General features: G+C 45.1%; 2 protein-coding genes across 52 annotated transcripts; both read left to right on the top strand.

Annotated features, from left to right (window-relative positions):
• The first annotated feature begins 1,124 nt into the window (after positions 1 to 1,124).
• On the top strand, positions 1,125 to 20,764 carry rundc3b (RUN domain containing 3b). 2 transcript variants are annotated; one of them, XM_052502686.1, is made up of 11 exons: positions 1,125 to 1,782; positions 13,318 to 13,433; positions 13,563 to 13,696; positions 14,101 to 14,186; positions 14,304 to 14,393; positions 14,481 to 14,561; positions 14,690 to 14,870; positions 15,226 to 15,383; positions 18,594 to 18,740; positions 18,979 to 19,082; positions 19,171 to 20,764. In XM_052502686.1, the coding sequence occupies exons 1-11, from the start codon at positions 1,688 to 1,690 to the stop codon at positions 19,314 to 19,316; spliced, it is 1,338 nt and encodes a 445-aa protein (XP_052358646.1). In that variant the 5' UTR covers positions 1,125 to 1,687; the 3' UTR covers positions 19,317 to 20,764. The 2 variants fall into 2 exon arrangements, with proteins under 2 accessions (XP_052358646.1, XP_052358645.1); XM_052502685.1 differs by lacking the exon at positions 18,594 to 18,740 and having other exon boundaries at positions 1,400 to 1,782.
• A 142-nt stretch (positions 20,765 to 20,906) lies between these two features.
• On the top strand, positions 20,907 to 24,474 carry LOC118383337 (uncharacterized). 50 transcript variants are annotated; one of them, XM_052502634.1, is made up of 5 exons: positions 20,907 to 21,752; positions 21,982 to 22,051; positions 22,417 to 22,638; positions 22,731 to 22,753; positions 22,895 to 24,327. In XM_052502634.1, the coding sequence occupies exons 3-5, from the start codon at positions 22,492 to 22,494 to the stop codon at positions 24,276 to 24,278; spliced, it is 1,554 nt and encodes a 517-aa protein (XP_052358594.1). In that variant the 5' UTR covers positions 20,907 to 21,752; positions 21,982 to 22,051; positions 22,417 to 22,491; the 3' UTR covers positions 24,279 to 24,327. The 50 variants fall into 50 exon arrangements, with proteins under 50 accessions (XP_052358594.1, XP_052358622.1, XP_052358641.1 ...); XM_052502662.1 differs by having other exon boundaries at positions 20,907 to 22,638; positions 22,895 to 23,009; positions 23,190 to 23,225; positions 23,262 to 24,327; XM_052502681.1 differs by having other exon boundaries at positions 20,907 to 22,638; positions 22,895 to 23,117; positions 23,406 to 23,441; positions 23,478 to 24,327.
• The last annotated feature ends 201 nt before the right edge of the window (positions 24,475 to 24,675 follow it).

Here is a 24,675-nt window from a genome sequence, read left to right as displayed (position 1 = left end):
ATGTCACAGATGTCTCACATTTTGAGGGAGCATGCTATTGGCATGCTGACAGCAGCAATGTCCACCAGAGCTGTTACCAGAGAATTGAACGTTCATTTCTCTACCATAAGCCACCTCCAATGTCATTTTAGAGAATTTGACAGTACGTCCAACTGGCCTCACAACCACAGACCACGTGTAACCACGCCAACCCAAGACCTCCACATCCAGCTTCTTCACCTAGTCTGAGACCAGCCACCTGGACAGCTGATGAAACCGAGTATTTCTGTCTGTAATAAAGCCCTTTTGTGGGGAAAAACCTATTCTGATTGGCTGGGCCTGGCTCCCCAGTGGGTGGCCTTGGCTCCCAAGTGGGTGGGCCTATGCCCTCCCAGGCCCACCCATGGCTGTGCCCCTGCCCAGTTATATCAAATCCACAGATTAGGGCCTAATGAATTTATTTCAATTGACTGATTTCCTTATATGAACTGTAACTCAGTAAAATCTTTAAAATTGTTGCATTTTGCATTTATATTTTTGTTCAGTAAAGGTTAGGCTTTAGACCTGCGGTGGCTTTTGTCTCACAAATAATGATAAAGGTAAACAAAACAGCAAATAGCGCCAGCAGCAGAGATCCAGATTCAGCACCATGGATAGCGGCCGGCCATCGGAACCACCGACGATCTGACATTTGAGAGCCACAAGACTGGACAGCGGCTGATACCTCGTGGTGATCCTGTTGGAGTCATGTCCAACCTGGTCATCAGGAAGGATCAGCCAGTCATGAAAAATAAAATGTACTACTTCAATATGGAGATATCCTCAATGGCGCTGCCCATGCTGCCACAGACACTATAATGGCACTGATACAAAGATGAGTCCTGAAACTATCTCTATGATTATTCTTCAAGTGATTCTCCCAGCTGCCATTGACGTTGCTCCAGCTTCAGCCAGTCACTGTCCACAGTCTTGAAGTTGAAACTCCCACCAAGTTGACAACATTAAAATGGCCCTCAATGGCGCTGCCCATGTTGATATAACCTTTTGGCTACGAGAGTCTTCTTTCATTCTCTATGAAATAATAGGCAACGGTCTGTACAGGAAGTAGCCAAACCCTCTCTTGTTTCAGCTAGCCTGGGTGCCAGTCTATTTCTACTCTCTTGTGAACTCTAAATGCCATAACTCCTTATTGAATTGGCATGCCATGTGTTGGCTTAACAATAACAGCATTGGAGTTGACATGCGCACAAACCAATTTGGGACCAGGGTATGTTTGGTGTGAAACATTTTCATTAAACCTTTTAGATGGGTGCTGATGTAGGAGAGAATAAAGTTATTTTTATACTATTGGGATGCACACATAGAAAGTCTCTTCGTCTCCCAAGACCATCGAGGTTACCATCGGTAGCCTAATTCGCTCTAAACAGGAATTTAAACCGCTCAGACTTCCCGGTACTTGGTTTGGGCGTTTTAGCACAACCCCGTGACTGTTTCTCTCCCAAATCACTGGGTGATTTCTGTTCATCCATCCACCTCCTTCTTGCCCTATACGTTGACTTTCAACAAACGAGCGAGCGTGCTGGAGTGACGCGGATAGAGCCCGCGGGCGGTGGCGTGCACTGTTGAACCCAACCTGCTGATTTAAAAGAAACAGGGAGAGCAAATACTGCGCACCTACGCCGCGGAGATAAGACTAACTGTGGCGAGGATGGCGTCACGTAGCCTGGGGCTGCATGTAGCTCGCAAACAGGACGCTGCCAGAATCCGAGCTGTGGAGAGGAGGAATCTACTGACTGTCTGCAGGTAAAATAATGCTCGGCTTGATTGTGTTAATTTACTAATTGGTGAGATGATAAGTGACCGCATTCTCACGCGACTGGTGATTGTGTGGATGCTGTTGAAGACCGTAGGGTAATTGGTGGTATAGGCTATATTTCTAAATGGCGCACATAACCGACCATCCTTTGTCTTGCTTCAGTTGCATTGCGTTTACATTACAGTATTGATGGTGTTATATCGACATGTACTGTAGCCTATAACGCCGCACTAGTTCATTAGGGTTCTCCAATGGTCCCACACGCACGCGCCACCACCACCACCTATGAGCCTTAATCATTAATGGAATCAGTTACCTTCATTAATTAATTAGGTGCCCAACTCAATACCGGTATAGTCTATACATTTTACATGAACGAAGACAATTAAACACACACAGAATTGGCACGGTACTGTGCAATGTGTGATTCTCTTAAATTATTAATCTGAAGTATCATGCTCTTCGAACAGTACAAATAATAATAGTTTGGTGGGTGCTTATATTTGTCCTATTTCACACATGTAAGTGTGTATTATACGAAAGTGTGTGTGTGTTAGCTATAGTGATGTCGTTATCTGTGGATAACATCATGCTGTTGAACGCCCTATCAAGTATAGCTCCATCAGACCCAGCCGTATGCCCCCTGTGGTTCTAGTGAAGAGATTGGCTAGATGAGATATATGCTACATACTCTCACTCAATCAGTAGCCACGTTAGCCCCTTTTTGCTGCTCCCACACATGACTTCTGGTGCATCACCATTAAAGATCACTGCTATCAGAAAGCAGGGAGTGGGCATTGTATTCGCATGTCCCCAGGGCTGCGTTTTATTTTCATGGCGAGGTGGTGTATCTCATCTCCAAGCCATGGTTGGTGACAGGTGAGGAAACTACAACTGAAGATTTATCAGGCTTCGTTTTCCCTTTCTGGAGTGGCTTTTCACAACCTCATTGTCAGTTTTCTCTAGGAATGTCAGTTTTCCAAAACATTTAATGTGCAGTTCCTGTAATATTATTTAGTTGGTTTGGTGAACTATGCTCACGCGGTGAGTAACCTTGCCTGATTCCGGAAGACTCATGTTAGCTCACTAAGCTTATGCCTAGGCTTTCTCAGTGAGCTAAATCGATAGCTTGGGACTATAAGGTTCTATCTACATTTATTCCAGATTGAGTTATTGACAGCCTTGTTCTGTTCAATGTGCTCTACCTATATAGTACCCTAAATAACCCAATTCATGTTAAGTGCAACAGAATACAAGATAAACAGCGCTGACACCTTTCAAACCAATGAGGGGTTGGAACTTTAAAGCCAATTCTCAGAATCGTCATTTTGCAGATGGAACCCTATAGTCCCAATCTCTCAAACTCTTAGTTGATGTATGCAGAGCACTTGGGTTCAATATACGTTAGTTTATAGTGAGCAACTGCTCTAGTCTTAACCATCGCTTTGGGTCATCAGGACCGACTGCCTGAACCAATGATCTGAATAATGAAAATATACATCCTGTGGAATGAGTTCAGATCCAATCAAACACTGCTGCAGAACATGAATAGATACAGTTGATTGGTTTCATTGATCTAATATGCAGACAAGGCTGTGAAGTTCCTCTGTGTCCTCATCACTAAGGAATTATCATGGTCCACAGACACCAATACGGTCATGAAGAAGGCATGGCAATGCCCCCCCAGGAGGCTGAAATGATTCGTCATGGGATCTCCAATCCCCAGAGTACTACAGCTGCACCATTGAGAGTATCTTAACTGAATGCATCACCACTTGGTGTGGCAACTGCTTGACGTCCAACCGGAAGGCGCTAGGTTAGTGCATAAGGCCCAGTTCATCCCTGGGGCTGAGCTCCCTGCCCTCCAGACCCTCTATACCAGGCAGTGTCTGAGGAAGGCCTTAAAATGGTCATACTCCAGCCACCCAAGTCATAGACTGTTCTCTCTGCTAACGCATGGCAAGTGGTACCGAATCACCAAGTCTGGAACCAACAGAACCCTGAACAGCTTCTGACCGCTAAATAGTTGGTCTGGGTAGCTATTGGTTAACTATCTGCACTGACTCTTTTTGCTCTAACTACGCTGCTGCTACTGTTGCCTAGTCCCTTTATACCTACCTATACATATCAAACTCAATTCCCTCGTACCCCTGAACATCCACTCAGTACTGCTACCCCGTGTAATATAGCCAAGTTATCCTTACTCGTTGTGTATTTATTCCTTGTGTTATCTTTGTCTATATTTTTTCTTTCTCTGCATTGTTGAGAAGGGCCCGTCAGTAAGCATTTCATTGTTAGGCTACACCTGTTAACAAAGCATGTGACAATTCTTTTTGAATGTCATCTACCATGCTCTGGGAACTGTAATTTCTAATCACTGATGGGGGGGAGATGTATAAGGACAACCGTAACCGTTTTAGGTCTGAACTTGATGAGGATTCAGTGGTACACAGGGTAGATGGGCGCTCTTAAGTTCTCCTGAGACCTCTGAGCACCTGTCTACATGTCATCAGATCTATGTGTGCCTAAATGCCTTCTTAGAAGTGGAGGAGTAGGCCACTAAAAGCATCTGATGATGCATGCGGTGTTTATTCTCTCTGTCTCTTTTCTGCCCCTCTCTCGGTCTCCTCTCCCTCGCCTCTCAATTTAATTTCAATTAAGGGGCTTTATTGGCATGGGAAACATGTATGTTTACATTGCCAAAGCAAGTGAAGTAGGTGATAAACAAAAATGAAATGAACAATAAAAATGAACAGGAAATATTACACTCACAGAAGTTCCAAAATAATAAAGACATTTCAAATGACATTGTCTATATACAGTGTCATAACGATGTGCAAATAGTTGAAGTACAATAGGGAGAATAAATACGGGTTGTATTTACAATGGTGTTTGTTCTTCACTGGTTGCCCTTTTTCTTTTGGCAACGGGTCACAAATCTTGCTGCTGTGATGGCACACTGGTATTTCAACCAGTAGATATGGGAGTTTATCAAAATTGGGTTTGTTTTTTGAATTCTTTGTGGATCTGTGTAATCTGAGGGAATTGTCTCTATGGTCAAACATTTGGCAGGAGGTTAGGAAGAGCAGCTTAGTTTCCACATTTTGTGGGCAGTGTGTGCATAGCATGTCTTCTCTTGAGAGCCATGTCTGTCTACGGTGGCCTTTCTCAATAGCAAGGCAATGCTCACTGAGTCTGTACAGTCAAAGCTTTGCTTAAGTTTGGGTCGGTCACAGTGGTCAGGTATTCTGCCACTGTGTACTCTCTGTTTAGGGCCAAATAGCATTCTAGTTTGCTCTGTTTTTTTGTTAATTATTTCCAATGTGTCAAGTAATTATCTCTTTGTTTTCTCATGATTTGGTTGGGTCTAATTGTGTTGCTGTCCTGGGGCTCTGTGGGGTGTGTTTGTGGACAGAGCCCCAGGACCAGCTTGCTTAGGGGACTCTTCTCCAGGTTCATCGCTCTGTAGGTGATGGCTTTGTTATGGAAGGTTTGGGAATCGCTTCATTTTAGGTGGTTGTAAAATTTTACGTCTCTTTCCTGGATTTTGATCATTAGCGGGTATCGGCCTAGTTCGGCTGTGCATGCATTATTTGGTGTTTTACGTTGTACACTGAGGAAATATTTGCCGAATTCTGCATGCAGTCTCAATTTGGTGTTTATCCCATTTTGTGAGTTATTGGCTGGTTAGCAAACCCAAGACCTCACAACCATAAAGAGCAATGGGTTCTATAACTGATACAAGTATTTTTTAGCCTAGAGCCTAATTGGTATGTTGAATTTTTTGTTCCTTTTGATGGCATAGAAGGCCCTTTGATGGCATAGAAGGCACTTCTACGTGTGTGTGTGCGCACACACAGTTGAAGTCAGAAGTTTACATACACTTAGGTTGGAGTCATTAGCTTGTTTTTCAACAACTCCACACATTTCTTGATAACGAACTATAGTTTTGGCAAGTCTGTTAGAACATCTACTTTGCATGACACAAGTTATTTTTCCAATTTTTTTAACAGATTATTTCACTGCATCACAATTCCAGTTAGTCAGAAGTTTATATACACTAAGTTGACTCTACCTTTAAACAGCTTGGAAACTTCCAGAAAATGATGTCATGGCTTTAGAAGCTTCTAATAGGCTAATTGACATCATTTGAGTCTATTGGAGGTGTACCTGTGGATGTATTTCAAGACCTACCTTCAAACTCAGTGCATCTTTGCATGACATCAAAAGAAATCAGCCAAGACCTCAGAAAAAAATTGTAGACCTCCACAAGTCTGGTTCATCCTTGGGAGAAGTTTCCAAATGCCTGAAGGTACCACATTCATCTGTACAAACAATAGTACACAAGTATAAACACCATGGGACCACGCAGCCATCATACCGCTCAGGAAGGAGACGTGTTCTGTCTCCTAGAGATGAACGTACTTTGGTGCGAAAAGTGAAAATCAATCCCAGAACAACAGCAAAGGACCTTGTGAAGATGCTGGAGGAAACGGGTACAAAAGTATCTATATCCACAGTAAAACGAGTCCTCTATCGATACAACCTGAAAGGCCGCTCAGTAAGGAAGAAGCCACTGCTTCAAAACTGGCATAAAAAAGAAAACGAGGACAAAGATGGTACTTTTTGGAGAAATGTCCTCTGGTCTGATGAAACAAAAATAGAATTGTTTGGCCATAATCAAATCAAATCATATTTATTTATATAGCCCTTCGTACATCAGCTGATATCTCAAAGTGCTGTACAGAAACCCAGCCTAAAACCCCAAACAGCAAGCAATGCAGGTGTAGAAGCACGGTGGCTAGGAAAAACTCCCTAGAAAGGCCAAAACCTAGGAAGAAACCTAGAGAGGAACCAGGCTGTGGGGTGGCCAGTCCTCTTCTGGCTGTGCCGAGTGGAGATTATAACAGAACATGGCCAGGATGTTCAAATGTTCATAAATGACCAGCATGGTCCAATAATAATAAGGCAGAAGAGTTGTAACTGGAGCAGCAGCACGGCCAGGTGGACTGGGGACAGCAAGGAGTCATCATGTCAGGTAGTCCTGAGGCATGGTCCTAGCACAGGACACCGACTAGGACAGGAGAAGTATTCCAGATATAACAAACTGACCCTAGCCCCCCGACACATAAACTACTGCAGCATAAATACTGGAGGCTGAGACAGGAGGGGTCAGGAGACACTGTGGCCCCATCCAATGACACCCCCGGACAGGGCCAAACAGGAAGGATATAACCCCACCTACTTTGCCAAAGCACAGCCCCCACACCACTAGAGGGATATCTTCTAGTGGTGTGGTAGAGTTCCGGCACCGACAGAGATGGCCGCCTCTCTTCGCGTTCCTAGGAAACTATGCCTTTTAAAAAAAAATTTTTTTACGTGTTATTTCTTACATTAGTACCCCGGGTCATCTTAGGTTTCATTACATACAGTCGAGAAGAACTACTGAATATAAGATCAGCGTCAACTCACCATCAGTACGACCAAGAATATGACTTTCGCGAAGTGGATCCTGTGTTCTGCCTTTCACCCAGGACAACGGAATGGATCCCAGCCGGCGACCCCAAAAAACGACTTTGTAAAAGGGGGAAATGAAGCGGTCTTCTGGTCAGACTCCGGAGACGGGCACATCGTGCACCACTCCCGAGCATTCTTCTTGCCAATGTCCAGTCTCTTGACAACAAGGTTGATGAAATCCGAGCAAGGGTAGCATTCCAGAGGGACATCAGACTGTAACATTCTTTACTTCACGGAAACATGGCTCACTGGAGAGACGCTATCGGAGTCGGCTGGTTTCTCCACGCATCGCGCCGACAGAAACCAACATCTTTCTGGTAAGAAGAGGGGCAGGGGCGTATGCTTCAGGGTTAACGAGACGTGGTGTGGCCACAACAACATACAGGAACTCAAGTCCTTCTGTTCACCTGATTTTAGAATTCCTCACAATCAAATGTTGACCGCATTATGTACCAAGGGAATTCTCTTGGATTATAATCACAGCCGTATATATTCCCCCCCAAGCAGACACATCGATGGCTCTGAACGAACTTTATTTGACTCTTTGCAAACTGGAATCCATATATCCTGATGCTGCATTCATTGTAGCTGGGGATTTTAACAAGGCTAATCTGAAAACAAGACTCCCTAAATTATATCAGCATATCGATTGCGCAACCAGGGCTGGAAAAACCTTGGACCATTGCTATTCTAACTTCCGCGACGCATATAAGGCCCTGCCCCGCTCTCCTTTTGGAAAAGCTGACCACGACTCCATTTTGTTGATCCCTGCCTACAGACAGAAACTAAAACAAGAAGCTCCCGCGCTGAGGTCTGTTCAACGCTGGTCCGACCAATCTGATTCCACACTCTAAGACTGCTTCCATCACGTGGACTGGGATATGTTTCGTATTGCATCAAACAACAACATTGACGAATACGCTGATTCGGTGAGCGAGTTCATTAGAACGTGCGTTGAAGATGTCGTTCCCATAGCATCGATTTAAAACATTCCAAAACCAGAAACCGTGGATTGATGGCAGCATTCGCGTGAAACTGGAAGCGCGAACCACTGCTTTTAATCAGGGCAAGGTGACTGGAAACATGACCGAATACAAACAGTGTAGCTATTCCCTCCGCAAGGCAATCAAACAAGCTAAGCGTCAGTATAGAGACAAAGTAGAATCTCAATTCAACGGTTCAGACACAAGGTATGTGGCAGGGTCTACAGTCAATCACGGATTACAAAAAGAAAACCAGCCCAGTCACGGACCAGGATGTCTTGCTCCCAGGCAGACTAAATAACTTTTTTTTGCTTTGAGGACAATACAGTGCCACGGACACTGCCCGCAACCAAAACATGCGGACTCTCCTTCACTGCAGCCGACGTGAGGAAAACATTTAAACGTGTTAACCCTCGCAAGGCTGCAGGCCCAGACGGCATCCCCAGCCGTGCCCTCAGAGCATGCGCAGACCAGCTGGCTGGTGTGTTTACTGACATATTCAATCAATCTCTATCCCAGTCTGTTGTTCCCACATGCTTCAAGAGGGCCACCATTGTTCCTGTTCCCAAGAAAGCTAAGGTAACTGAGCTAAACGACTACCGCCCCGTAGCACTCCCTTCCGTCATCATGAAGTGCTTTGAGAGACTAGTCAAGGACCATATCACCTCCACTCTACCTGACACCCTAGACCCACTCCAATTTGCTTACCGCCCAAATAGGTCCACAGACGATGCAATCTCAACCACACTGCACACTGCCCTAACCCATCTGGACAAGAGGAATACCTATGTGAGAATGCAGCTCAGCATTTAACACCATAGTACCCTCCAAACTCGTCATCAAGCTCGAGACCCTGGGTCCCTGTGCAACTGGGTACTGGACTTCCTGACGGGCCGCCCCCAGGTGGTGAGGGTAGGTAACAATATCTCCACCCCGCGGATCCTCAACACTGGGGCCCCACAAGGGTGCGTTCTGAGCCCTCTCCTGTACTCCCTGTTCACCCACGACTGCGTGGCCACGCACGCCTCGATCTCAATCATCAAGTTTGCGGACGACACAACAGTGGTAGGCTTGATTACCAACAATGACGAGACGGCCTACAGGAAGGAGGTGAGGGCCCTCTGAGTGTGGTGTCAGGAAAATAACCTCTCACTCAACGTCAACAAAACTAAGGAGATGATCATGGACTTCAGGAAACAGCAGAGGGAGCACCCCCCCTATCTACATCGATGGAACAGTAGTGGAGAGGGTACTAAGTTTTAAGTTCCTCGGCATACACATCACAGCCAAACTGAATTGGTCCACCCACGCAGACCGCGTCGTGAAGAAGGCGCAGCAGCGCCTCTTCAACCTCAGGAGGCTGAAGAAATTCTGCTTGTCACCAAAAGCACTCACAAACTTCTACAGATGCACAATCGAGAGCATCCTGTCGGGCTGTATCACCGCCTGGTACGGCAACTGCTCCGCCCACAACCGTAAGGCTCTCCAGAGGGTAGTGAGGTCTGCACAACGCATCACCGGGGGCAAACTACCTGCCCCCCAGGATACCTACACCACCCGATGTTACAGGAAGGCCATAAAGGACATCAACCACCCGAGCCACTGCCTGTTCACCCCTCTATTTTATTTATTTTATTTTTATTTCACCTTTATTTAACCAGGTAGGCTAGTTGAGAACAAGTTCTCATTTGCAACTGCGACCTGGCCAAGATAAAGCATAGCAGTGTGAACAGACAACACAGAGTTACACATGGAGTAAACAATTAACAAGTCAATAACACAGCAGAAAAAAAGGGGAGTCTATATACAATGTGTGCAAAAGGCATGAGGAGGTAGGTGAATAATTACAATTTTGCAGATTAACACTGGAGTGATAAATGATCAGATGATCATGTACAGGTAGAGATATTGGTGTGCAAAAGAGCAGAAAAGTAAATAAATAAACTGTGGGGATGAGGTAGGTGAAAATGGGTGGGCTATTTACCAATAGATTATGTACAGCTGCAGCGATCGGTTAGCTGCTCAGATAGCTGATGTTTGAAGTTGGTGAGGGAGATAAGTCTCCAACTTCAGTGATTTTTGCAGTTCGTTCCAGTCACAGGCAGCAGAGTACTGGAACTAAAGGCTGGCTGAATGAGGTGTTGGCTTTAGGGATGATCAGTGAGATACACCTGCTGGAGCGTGTGCTACGGATGGGTGTTGCAATCGTGACCAGTGAACTGAGATAAGGCGGAGCTTTACCTAGCATGGCCTTGTAGATGACCTGGAGCCAGTGGGTCTGGCGACGAATATGTAGCGAGGGCCAGCCGACTAGTGCATACAGGTCGCAGTGGTGGGTAGTATAAGGTGCTATCATCCAGAAGGCGAGGTCAGTACAGGTGCATCAAAGCTGGGACTGAGAGACTGAAAAACAGCTTCTCTCAAGGTCATCAGACTGTTAAACAGCCACCACTAACATTGAGTGGCTGCTGCCAACACATTGACTCAACTCCAGCCACTTTAATAATGGGAATTGATGGGAAATGATGTAAATATATCACTAGCCACTTTAAACAATGCTACCTAATATAATGTTTACATACCCTACATTATTCATCTCATATGTATACGTATATACTGTACTCTATATCATCTACTGTATCTTTATGTAATACATGTATCACTAGCCACTTTAACTATGCCACTTTGTTTACATACTCATCTCATATGTATATACTGTACTCAATACCATCTACTGTATCTTGCCTATGCCGCTCTGTACCATCACTCATTCATATATCCTTATGTACATATTCTTTATCCCCTTACACTTGTGTCTATAAGGTAGTAGTTTTGGAATTGTTAGCTAGATTACTTGTTGGTTATTACTGCATTGTCAGAACTAGAAGCACAAGCATTTCGCTACACTCGCATTAACATCTGCTAACCATGTGTATGTGACAAATAAAATTTGATTTGATTTTCAACCAACTTACCATCCTCAGACAAGGCTGAGTATAGCCCACAAAGATCTCTTCCACGGCACAAGGCTTGCAAACCGAAGAACACCATCCCAACTGTGAAGCGCGGGTTTGGCAGCATCATGTTGTGGGGGTGCTTTGCTGCTGGAGGGACTGGTGCAGTTCACAAAATACATGTCATTATGAGGCAGGAAAATTCTGTGGATATATTAAAGCAACATCCTCAAGCTATCAGTCAGGAAGTTAAGGCTTTGACCCATTTGTGACCATGACCCCAAGCATACCCGGGGCGGCAGGGTAGCCTAGTGGTTAGAACATTGGACTAGTAAACCGAAAGGTTGCAAGTTCAAATCCCCGAGCTGACAAGGTGCAAAATCTGTCATTCTGCCCTTGAACAGGCAGTTAACCCACTGTTCCTAGGCCGTCATTGAAAATAAGAATTTGTTGTGAATAAAGTAAGAAAAAAAAATAAGAATAAAGTTGTGGCAAAATGGCTTAAGGACAACAAAGTCAAGGTATTGGAGTGGCCATCACAAAGCCCTGACCTCATCCTATAGAACATCTCTGGGCGGACCTGAAAAGGGCATGTGCGGAGCAAGTAGGCCCACAAACCTGACTCAGTTCCACCAGCTCTGTCAGGAGGAATGGGCTGAATTTCATCCAAATTATTGTGGGAAGCTTGTGGAAGGCTACCCAAAACGTTTGACCCAAGTTAAACAATTTAAAGGCAATGCTACCAAATACTAATGTAAACTTCTGACCCACTGGGAATGTGATGAAATAAATCTCAACTATTATTCTGACATTTCACATTCTTAAAATAAAGTGGCGATCCTGAGTCGGGTAATTTTTTACTATGATTAAATGTCAGGAATTGTGAAAGCCAAATACATTTAAACTCTTAAGGTGCATGTAAACCTCTGACTTCAACGGTATATATCTTGAGAGACTGGGTTGAGGTCCGTGATGAAGTAGTCTAGGGATGAGCTATAGTTGTACCTACCGTGGGAGTCCCCTTGAAGCCTACCATTGACTGTGTACATGCCATACTCAAGTGTGCAACAGGTGTTGTGACCTGTTTTTGTTGTCATAGTTGTGCCTAGGGGGGCATATAGGGGAGGGAATTTTATCTTTATTTAACTAGGCAAGTCAGTTGTGAAATTCTTATTTACAATGATGGCCTATCTCAGCCAAACTCAGACGATGCTGGACCAAATAATGTGCCGCCCTATGGGACTCCCAATCACGGATTCGAACCAGGTACTGCAGTGACGCCTCTTGCAGTATCTAGACCACTACGCCACTCAGGAATGCTGTTCCCTCCAGGTAGGTATTTGTCCCCCTGTGTGCTGAGGTGTCCGGTTCTGGTATTTAGGTCGCCACAGACTAGTACATGTCCCTTTCCCTGGAAGTGATAGCTTCTACATCACGCAGGGGCAAATCTGTCTTCATTAAAGTATGGGGATTCTAGTGGGGGAATTTGGTATGTCTCCCTCTCTCTGTATGTAACGGAAAACACAAACCTTAATGCCTGTCCTGTTTAGAGGAAGCTTTGTCTGCCCAGTCACCCCACTGCCACTTAACCTGCTACTGTGTGTCTGCAGTACAAGAACCACAGCACAGAGATTACTGTTGCATCTCTGTCTGACCAACATGGAAATGAGGCCATTTAAGACTACTGCGATGCATCCCTGTATTCCAGAATCAAAGTCATTTCCTGTGTTTGCTTCATTCCATTAAATCTCCTTGGTGCTTAATAACCTAGACACTAGTTAGAGTATCTCTGGTCAGGAGCCCTATCATTGTTGTCATGCCCCACAATCTGACCTCTGTGCAATCTACCTATATGCTTATAACAGTGATTTAAACATTTGAAAAAGAATGAATTTGTATACGTCAACGTTCCACTGATAGTAGAGAGATTGTTTCATAAAGCCTGTCGATCATCTGTTCAGTCAGATCTCCTCTCCTAGAGTCACATTTAACAGCATGTCAGAAAAGCGCTGATCCGGTTGGAACCCAGTGCAGACTCCGTTAACTGTGTGTGTGTGTGTGTGTGCAGGTTTTCAGTGAAGACGTTGCTTGACCGCTCCTGTTTAGACACGATAGACGACTCCTCTCCGGAGTTCACCAACTTCGTCTCCATCCTGGAACAGATCCTCAGTCACAAACTCAAAGGTAGTGTAACACACACACATGCTAAAAGCCCGTCCCATCTGGACCACTGCAGGGTTGCTGGGTATAGGAGTCAATATGCCACCTATAAATGTAGCTCTCTCTCTTCCATCTCCCCCTCCCTCCTCCCAGGTCAGACTACGTGGTTTGGTTATGAGACTCATCGTAGTTTCTGGGATTATGTGAAAGCAGCCTGCAGTAAAGTCTCTCCCAACTGCATCCACAGCATTGAGAGCATGGAGAATGTCCGCTCTTCCAGAGCTAAGGTGTGTGTGTGTGTGACTGCACGAGAGGGAGGTTGCTGGTTACGCTGGAAAGCCTTGAGCCATGGACCTTAATGATAACATCAATATTCCCACGGATCTAAAACATACACAGCCTTTTCTGCTGGATGAAATTACACACAGAACAAAAGACAGCTTTGTCCAGAAGCTTTAAACAATGAATACTGTAGTGTTGTCCAAGAGAACGCCACAGCGCCAGCACACACACACACACACACACACGTACGCACCCATGCATGCACACTTGCGTGAAGGTGCATAAACTCAATCAGCTGACTGTGGCTAAGTAGGAAGGGCAGCATGTATTTGTATTATAATGATGTCTGTTTTAAAGAGCTACTATGCCGGTCTGATGTATAAAACTAAAGAACTGTGTGTGTCCACAGGGTCGGGCGTGGATCAGGCTGGTGCTGATGGAGAAGAGGCTGTCTGAGTACATCTCCGCCGCCCTGAGGGACTTCAAAACCACCAGGTCTTTCTCTCTGGGACACACACACACACAATGGCAATACAAAACACCAGACTGAGTTGAGTGTTGGTTTTAGGTGTTCTGAGGATGGATCTAGTGTGTGTTTTCTATGTTGTGTAGGAGATGGTATGAGGATGGGGCCATCATGCTAGGTGAGGAGGCGGGGCTGCTAGCAGATACACTCATCGGTCTCAACACCATTGACTTCAGGTACCCGTATATTATTTATAGTGTTGCTGAGTCAGAGCTCAGGTTATACAGTAAAGGTCTCAATGAGTGTTTTCCTCTGGTGGTTAGCTTCTGTCTGAAAGGGGAGGGGCTGAATGGAAGCTGCCCAGCGGTGATTGACTATACGCCTTATCTGAAGTCGTTTCAGAGGTATGTGGGAGTCAGTATTTTAGTCCTTTACCTGCTATTATGCACCCTTCCCCCTGTATGTGCCCTATAAGTTGAACTCCTACCCCCTCTGTAGTACCCTCTGAAGTGTGCCCTTTCCCCCTGTGTAGAGAGAACAGCATCAGCAGTGATGAGGAGGAGTTGAGGACCCTGGGGAGCAGCGGCAGCGAGAACACCACCCCTGAAAAGATGGCCGCCAGCACTGCGGAGGCCATCTTAACCGAGCAGAGCAGCTGGGTCTGCAGGTGTAAACGACTCGAGCAGAAATACCGCATGGCACTGGAACAGAAGGTAACGTCTCAGTGTGTGTGTGTGTGTATTGTACGTGTGTGTGCTGCAGAACACTGTATTGCACTATAGAATGCAGGTGTATTTGTGCATGAGACACTGCGCCTGTAAGGAATAATTGGAAAGTTAGAAATCAAAATGTCAGACTAACTGTCAGTGTTCTGTTGAAGAAATGTGCTCTCTTGAGGAAATGGAAACGCACACAGCTTGGTATCATTCATTCCATCCTCACCAGAGTACAAATCTACAGAGTACAAAATAGTTCCTCCTTTACCAAAGCAAAAATCTAACCTTTATCTGTTTTGCTACTGCAAAAAATATAATAATGCAACAACTTGTGTGTGTGTGTGCGCGCCAGTGTTATCTGGAAGAGATGGTTCGTCTGAGAGAGGCCCAGCTGTCTCAAGTGATTCCTCAGAACAAAGCTCTTCAGCAGAGACTAACAGACACACACCTCTCACACACACTGGAGAAGGAACAACTAGAATACATCGTACTGGAGCTCCAGGACCAACTGTGAGTTTGTATCTGTGAGTGGGTGGAATGACCAGCTGTGAGTGACATTTTAACCACAGTGAGAGGGCCAGGGAATTGCAGTAGTGCACACAGCTATGTCTTACTATACTTGTGAGGACTTCTTGGGGACCAACAACCTTAACACCTGACCCTAATTCTATCCCTAAACCTAATTCTAACCCTAAACCTAACCACTAACCCTAATTCTAACCTTAACCCTAAGACTAAAATAGTTATTTTCACAAGTGAGGACCTGCAAAATGTCCCCACTTTTCTGAGGACTTATACTTACAGGTAAAGTGTGTGTGTGTGTGTGAGACGCAAGGTTGTTATTATTAGTTTTAAGCTTGTTTGAAGTTCAGTTAGTTTTCTGATCCACTTGTCCTTTTTAACTTAGTTTAATTTATGAAGAAAAAAATAATAATTTGGTTTTAGTGTTAGGGACAGAGTAGCCTATGCCACTATGGGCCAGTAATACATAAGGTGATGGGTCAGGTCATAGGTTAACCTCTATGTGATCGGTCCCCCCTCATCAAGATGATGTAGAATAGATACACCATGTACACAGTAGTAGTGCGTCAATTTCCACAACTATGAGTGTGAGGATTAACTTCTCCTCTGTTTTGGTCCCGTAGCTACCATGTTGCATCGTGCAAATCTCAATGGCTGTGTTAGAGCGTATCACTTTTGTCAAGCCTTTCAAAGTGTGTTGCATTGTGGGAGAAAGAAATGGTCTGACTTGCGCCTACATGTCAACTGCTTGAACATTACAAAAATGTGATCAAAGGTCATTGACTGCAAGTTTCTGCTCTCCACCAACTTAATTCTGCAGCCATCGCTTGTATTGTGGGAAGCTCTACTGCCAACCAATTATCAGGGTTGTTTTGTTTGACCCACGCAAACCTGACCAAAGACATGACTGAAAAAGGAACCAATTTGCTGCGCTTTATGTATACAGTGGGTATAATATAAATAAATGTGCTATTTGAGCATTTATCACTAATTGATTGTACACTATTATACTATGATTTCAGTTTGAGTGTGATATGGGGAATATATGTTTTATTTAGACATTATAAAGAACATTTTATAAACGATGGCAACACTGCCATGTTGATCTGAGCCTTGCTGTTGGAAAACCACATGACTTTCGGCTGTCACAGATGCATCTCCCCTGACTTCACTCCTTGACTTTTGCCTGCAGTCGGTTGCTTTCGACCTTACCACTCAAACGCCCCCAATATCTGCAGTGCTGCTCATGGCGCCGTCATCTTGCTGAACCTACATTTAAATATTAATGTGGCCTGCCAGATTCAGAAGCTTGATAATTCTATTTTATTTGAGTTCATTTTGGAGTCAAATATAATAGTTTGAGTATAGTTTTTCAAACATTTGTTAATTTTATTTCAGTTTACAGTTTTTTTTTTTTCATAATTAGTTTGTTTACTGTATTAATCTTGGTGTGATGACTTGGCCTGGGTGAGTCATCAGAGGAGATGGTGTGATGACTTGGCCTGGGTGAGTCATCAGAGGAGATGGTGTGATGACTTGGCCTGGGTGAGTCATCAGAGGAGATGGTGTGATGACTTGGCCTGGGTGAGTCATCAGAGGAGATGGTGTGATGACTTGGCCTGGGTGAGTCATCAGAGGAGATGGTGTGATGACTTGGCCTGGGTGAATCATCAGAGGAGATGGTGTGATTACTTGGCCTGGGTGAGTCATCAGAGGAGATGGTGTGATGACTTGGCCTGGGTGAGTCATCAGAGGAGATGGTGTGATGACTTGGCCTGGGTGAGTCATCAGAGGAGATGGTGTGATTACTTGGCCTGGGTGAGTCATCAGAGGAGATGGTGTGATTACTTGGCCTGGGTGAGTCATCAGAGGAGATGGTGTGATGACTTGGCCTGGGTGAGTCATCAGAGGAGATGGTGTGATGACTTGGCCTGGGTGAATCATCAGAGGAGATGGTGTGATGACTTGGCCTGGGTGAGTCATCAGAGGAGATGGTGTGATGACTTGGCCTGGGTGAGTCATCAGAGGAGATGGTGTGATGACTTGGCCTGGGTGAGTCATCAGAGGAGATGGTGTGATTACTTGGCCTGGGTGAGTCATCAGAGGAGATGGTGTGATGACTTGGCCTGGGTGAGTCATCAGAGGAGATGGTGTGATTACTTGGCCTGGGTGAGTCATCAGAGGAGATGGTGTGATGACTTGGCCTGGGTGAGTCATCAGAGGAGATGGTGTGATGACTTGGCCTGGGTGAGTCATCAGAGGAGATGGTGTGATGACTTGGCCTGGGTGAGTCATCAGAGGAGATGGTGTGATTACTTGGCCTGGGTGAGTCATCAGAGGAGATGGTGTGATTACTTGGCCTGGGTGAGTCATCAGAGGAGATGGTGTGATTACTTGGCCTGGGTGAGTCATCAGAGGAGATGGTGTGATTACTTGGCCTGGGTGAGTCATCAGAGGAGATGGTGTGATGACTTGGCCTGGGTGAGTCATCAGAGGAGATGGTGTGATGACTTGGCCTGGGTGAGTCATCAGAGGAGATGGTGTGATGACTTGGCCTGGGTGAGTCATCAGAGGAGATGGTGTGATTACTTGGCCTGGGTGAGTCATCAGAGGAGATGGTGTGATTACTTGGCCTGGGTGAGTCATCAGAGGAGATGGTGTGATTACTTGGCCTGGGTGAGTCATCAGAGGAGATGGTGTGATGACTTGGCCTGGGTGAGTCATCAGAGGAGATGGTGTGATGACTTGGCCTGGGTGAATCATCAGAGGAGATGGTGTGATTACTTGGCCTGGGTGAATCATCAGAGGAGATGGTGTGATGACTTGGCCTGGGTGAGTCATCAGAGGAGATGGTTGGGTGGAGGCTAGTTTCACTGAGAGAGTCTCTAAATTAATGGTGTGATCAATTTGATCTCTTCCTTTCCACCCTCAATATCAATATTTTAATTTGGGTTGTGAGGATTTCCTTAGCTTTCCAAATGCTGGGGTTGAATTTCAGTCATCTCTCAAACCAACAATCAGTCAGAGGGTATGGATTTACAGACACAACATAGTGAGGTAAAGGTAGAGAGAAGGTGAGGAGAGATTAGAGAGACTGGGGTATGTAGCATATTTTGGGACAGAATCTTCCAGGAACACTGAGTAGCTAGGGTCTTGACAGTAGAGGTTTGTCTTCGTGTATATTTCATCCTGCTCAAGGACAGTGCTGAAGAACCATAACTTGAGGTCCAGACAAGAACTGACCGCACATCTGACCAATCAGTGGCCTTCACCCGGTGCCATGGATACCAATGCTGTTGCCTTGGATACCATGATGTACAGGAATAGGGTGGGGCAGTGGGAGGAGTATGTAAACCGGGATAAATTCTTATTCCACAACGTCCTCACTTACACACCATAGTATGGTTTTATACGGTCCACCCAAATGTGGTGACAGTTTATTTATATATATATATACTGTACCTGTGAGAAGTTCTGTGAAAAACAATATGAATTTTAACATTCCAAATGGTTATTCCAATGTAGCCATCACACTACTTAGATGCATCCAGAGAGTCCACTCTAATGTCTCTGTGTTCTACAGGAAGAATTTCCAGAGTCTAGAGCAGCTGTCCCAAACCTCTCTGGAGCCCTCACACACACTCAACCTGGACACTAGACCAGCCAGCTCACACTGGCACCACCATGGTGTGTGTGTGCATTTCTGTGCTCTCCCCCACTACCAATAATTAATAGTAATTTTCTACATGTGTTAACCCCCTCTTCTGCTCCCTAGGGAAGGAGGACACCCCCTCTCTGATAGGTCTGTGTGGGTCTCTGCTGTCAGTAACCAGCAATAAGTCACTGGCCAGCCTGAAGTCCAGTGAGTGTCTAGCCAGCCCCACCACAGAGATGACCAGTCCTGACCTCACCCCGTCCTAGAACCAGAGACCAAGCACATGGTTTGGAGAAAGAGAGCCAGATTTGGACCCTGGAATTGGAACTCAGCCTTTTTGAATTGAAGAAGGAACTCATGGCTCAAAACATGGGAGCCACAGTCAATCATTTGGAATTTACAACCCGGACTGACCCTGGAACCAGCTCTTCAGTAGTCAGTCCTTCAATGTAAGCGCAGAGCCGTTGGAAAAACCAGGACTGTATTGACCAGGACCGACCTCATGTTTATTTATTTGTTTGTTGTATATCTGCACTGATGGGAAAACAACTACATAGTTGAAAGCCAGTTCTGGGTAGGTGTACTGTAGGTATACTGTTGTCACCTATATTATGTGTTCAGATCACTGCAGACCAAGGAGAACGCCACTTGACACTATTGGGATGCAGACCTTTTGTGTCACTTAAAGGACTCCTCATGATGTAAACATGCTCAGCATCCCAGAGATTGACAACTTAAGGAATTGCTTTCTTTAGGATTTATTTGGGGATGGGTAAGGAGTGTTAGGGTTTGTTTCTCAAGTGTTAAAGCCTGTAGACTAGTGGTTCTGTTCATGCCTCATCAACTTGCAGGTGTTGTCCTGTTACCCTGGCAACTTAAGTGAGCTCTACTATAGATGGCCATGGTGGGTCAGTCTCAGCGGCCAAAAAAATACACCTCAAAGAACGGACATATTTAGGTATTGTATTCCTGCCAGAGGACTGGACTATCCTCATTATTTATAAGTCTTTAATGTAATCATGCTTCCATGTTGGAAGGGCCTTGAAATATCTAGAGGAGAACAGTGTTGCTTTTATGTCTTCTGTTTCTACAGTCAATCCTCTGGTACCTGACTTGTAGCCATAATCATATTATTGAATGTATCTTTATAAACTATCAAAATAAAGTCTCACTCCATATATAAACTCCCAGTAATTTATTGGAAGAAGTCAGTGTCGAAACGTTAGTAAATACCCAATAAATTACTGGAGGTTTAAATATGGAGTGTGACTTTATTTTAGTTTATTTGTCATTAGTCAGCACCTCCACAAACACACTTTTCTGGGTGTGCACCAGTGAATGCTTTATTTGTTTTTTTAATTGAATGTATCTCATCCACAATCCGTTTTGGATTTAACCACACAGTATTATGTTATCTTTATGCATTATAAAGGGTTTGTGTTCTCAGGAGATGTTTCCTGTCCAACAGGGTTAGTTTGGTTAGGTTGAACATGATATTCTGTATTGGGGTTGCATGTTCTGTCTGACTGCTTCGAGATTTATTTTGATCAGAGGCATGTGGGGAAAGTGTTCAGGGTGTGTTCTGTCTCTCTCTCACACACACACACACACACACACACACACACACACAGTTAATTGTATTGTGATATTGCACATTGATTTTATTACTATTTATTTTCTCCTGTTTTGAATAAACTACTGTACTAAACATTTAGTTTTGTTTGAATTATATTCTGTACCAATGTTTAGTACAGTATGGTCATTCCCCATGTATACACATAGATCTCCATGTTTTGCCCCTAGTGTTAGAGCGGGATGTAACGGTTAACCCAGCAGGCCCCGGTCCAAAATAAAGTCCCTGACCGTAACATTAAACTGGTGTTTAATGACCTGTTCTGTCACCACAGGACTCAAATTAAGCACAGTAAATCACAACTTACTCCAGCTACTGAGGAGTAGTATGAAGCTCCAGCAACACAGATAATTAAATCCCTGCTCACTGAGCAAGACTGATATAAACAGCTGAGAAAACTAGACTAATATTTTATTTTTAGAAAATGGCTTAGATCTCTTCCCCCACCCCACTCTCTCTCCTTAAGGAGTTGTCATGTCTTGAGTGCTGTCTCACAGATCAGTTTACATGGCAATGCACACATTTTACTGGCTTCACACACACATCTCCCAGATCTTCTGTGTAAGACAGACGCAACACAGGACTCAAACTAACTGCAAAACTATTAATCACTGTGGTAAGAAAGCTGCTGACTAAACCAGGGTGCGTTTTCACATTGAAAGTAACCTCCAAATGCCATTAGGGAGTGAGAAAATGGCCTCCCAGGCATCTGTCCCAGAGATGGATCTCTCCTGTCCTGTGTGCTCTGAAACCCTCAACGAACCTGTTCTCCTGTCCTGTGGCCATAGCTGCTGTATAGCCTGTGGAGTCATACTGGAAACGAATGGAATCATGGGAATGTCCAGTGTGCAGCATAAAATGCTATAAGGATTCGATGGCTCTTGCTCTGAAGAACCTGTGTATGCCGGGTGAGAACGTTTCAGCTAAACACGTCTGCAGTCTGCATAGCAAGCTACTCGCACTGTTCTGTCTGGAGCATGAAGAGCTGATCTGTTCGGTGTGTGAGGGTTCAAGTAAACATAACATACATGAATGTATCCCAGTAGATGAGGCTGCTCTGGATCGCAAGGTACGATACAAAATATCAACTAACATACATAGTACATTCTCTCCTAGCAAATGTCTAGTGCAGAAGAGGTCCTTATCATATTCAGCTACTCTGTCGTACTTATACAGCCTTGATGTTCTCTTTGAAAAGCAACATTTTTCTAAGGCCTTGTTCTGTTCAGATTGATCAGAATGTGACGTTCTCATATCAATCATTAAAATCACAAGTAAATGAACTAAATTAATTGTAGGAAGAGCTCTTAGACAGGCCTGAAGCCCTTAGAGGAGCAGCTGGAGGGATTTAAAGAAACAGAGTTTAAGGTAAGACTGCTTTGTAATACACTTTCATATGCATATTGCATCAGAATTATTTTTTTTAGCATTTGGCTTGAGCCAAAAGGGGTCCCATAAATGTACAAAAATATTACCTAGAAATTACAAGGGGTACACCTTCCCACGACTATGAGCAAAAGCCTTAAACTAAGGATTGTGTGGTTTCATGAGTCTAGAAGTTGATTGTTATATTATGTGTATATGAACCATAGAGGCAACACTCAAGCCAACATTAAGTAAACCATAAGCAACGAACGTTCCATACAGCCTCTTGAACAGTATAATGTCTTGAAAAACCTTTCAGATTGATATGAAATATAGTGTAATAACTGATGATGACACACTGTCTCTAGAGCCAGGCTCATAAGACAGAAAATCAGATTCAGGAGAAACTTCACCAGTATCTACGATATGAAGAGGCAGCCAGGATGGCTGTCCTGAGGGAGGAAGAGGAAGAGAAGAGTCGGAGGATGAAGAAGATGATTGACGATATGAACAGAGAGATAGCAGCCATTTTAGACACAACGAGAGCCATAAAGAAGAACCTGGTATCTGATGACATCTCATTCCTGCAGGTAAGGACCAATATCTCTGTGCTGTCTAGAGGTTATTTGGGATAGATTTATTGATTAACTGATGATTGATTTGCTCTTTTGTTCACCTGCAGAACTACAAGGACACGTTAAAAAGGTAAGGCTACGGCCTATTTGTCCGCAACACTTCAGGTGAAGGGTGAAGAATCTGGACCCTAAGTGATCGGCCTCTTCTCTCTCTTCCCTGTGGTTCTGAACCCAACCCCACCGTATCACTAACTCTTGGATATTCTTCTAGAGCCCAGTGCACAAGCCCAGATCCAGAGCTTGTTTCTGGAGCGCTGATCAATGTGGCAAAGCAGCTGGGCAACCTGCAGGTCAGAGTTTTGGAGAAGCACCTGGGCAACCTGCAGGTCAGAGTTTTGGAGAAGCAGCTGGGCAACCTGCAGGTCAGAGTTTTGGAGAAGCAGCTGGGCAACCTGCAGGTCAGAGTTTTGGAGAAGCACCTGGGCAACCTGCAGGTCAGAGTTTTGGAGAAGCACCTGGGCAACCTGCAGGTCAGAGTTTTGGAGAAGCAGCTGGGCAACCTGCAGGTCAGAGTTTTGGAGAAGCACCTGGGCAACCTGCAGGTCAGAGTTTTGGAGAAGCAGCTGGGCAACCTGCAGGTCAGAGTTTTGGAGAAGCACCTGGGCAACCTGCAGGTCAGAGTTTTGGAGAAGCAGCTGGGCAACCTGCAGGTCAGAGTTTTGGAGAAGCACCTGGGCAACCTGCAGGTCAGAGTTTTGGAGAAGCAGCTGGGCAACCTGCAGGTCAGAGTTTTGGAGAAGCAGCTGGGCAACCTGCAGGTCAGAGTTTTGGAGAAGCACCTGGGCAACCTGCAGGTCAGAGTTTTGGAGAAGCAGCTGGGCAACCTGCAGGTCAGAGTTTTGGAGAAGCACCTGGGCAACCTGCAGGTCAGAGTTTTGGAGAAGCAGCTGGGCAACCTGCAGGTCAGAGTTTTGGAGAAGCAGCTGGGCAACCTGCAGGTCAGAGTTTTGGAGAAGCACCTGGGCAACCTGCAGGTCAGAGTTTTGGAGAAGCACCTGGGCAACCTGCAGGTCAGAGTTTTGGAGAAGCAGCTGGGCAACCTGCAGGTCAGAGTTTTGGAGAAGCACCTGGGCAACCTGCAGGTCAGAGTTTTGGAGAAGCACCTGGGCAACCTGCAGGTCAGAGTTTTGGAGAAGCAGCTGGGCAACCTGCAGGTCAGAGTTTTGGAGAAGCAGCTGGGCAACCTGCAGGTCAGAGTTTTGGAGAAGCAGCTGGGCAACCTGCAGGTCAGAGTTTTGGAGAAGCACCTGGGCAACCTGCAGGTCAGAGTTTTGGAGAAGCACCTGGGCAACCTGCAGGTCAGAGTTTTGGAGAAGCACCTGGGCAACCTGCAGGTCAGAGTTTTGGAGAAGCACCTGGGCAACCTGCAGGTCAGAGTTTTGGAGAAGCACCTGGGCAACCTGCAGGTCAGAGTTTTGGAGAAGCAGCTGGGCAACCTGCAGGTCAGAGTTTTGGAGAAGATGCTGAAGTCTGTTCAATACAGCGAGTCTGATTTTTTTCTTACCAATGTTCATATCTTCACAAATATTTTAAAATTGCATTCAGACAATTTCAGATTAAAAAATATCACTCATCTGGCAATAATGTCCCAGTAAATTAAAACAAACAGTGGATCTCTGGTTTTAAACACGTCTGTTTTTCTCTGTTCAGCGCCTGTGATTCTGGACCCCAACACTGCCCATCCATGTCTCATCCTGTCTGACGATCTGACCAGTATGAGATTCAGTGATGGGATACAGCTGCTTCCTGACAACCCAGAGAGGTTTGATAACTATCGAATGGTCCTGGGCTCTGAGGGCTTTGACTCTGGGACACACAGCTGGGATACAGACGTCGGGGACAATACAGTATGGTTTGTAGGTGTAGTCTATAAGTCTGTCCAGAGGAAGGGAGTGGTACAGACTGGACTCTGGCGTGTAGGCTATTATAATGATAAATACTGGGCACGGTGTCCAAAAGGGCCACAGACTGTCCTGACACTGGAAATTAAAC

Source organism: Oncorhynchus keta, unplaced genomic scaffold (assembly GCF_023373465.1).
Source record: "Oncorhynchus keta strain PuntledgeMale-10-30-2019 unplaced genomic scaffold, Oket_V2 Un_contig_1599_pilon_pilon, whole genome shotgun sequence".
Taxonomy (NCBI): domain Eukaryota; kingdom Metazoa; phylum Chordata; class Actinopteri; order Salmoniformes; family Salmonidae; genus Oncorhynchus; species Oncorhynchus keta.
Note: the sequence above shows the minus strand (reverse complement) of the source record. Positions and strands in the feature narration are given on the sequence as shown.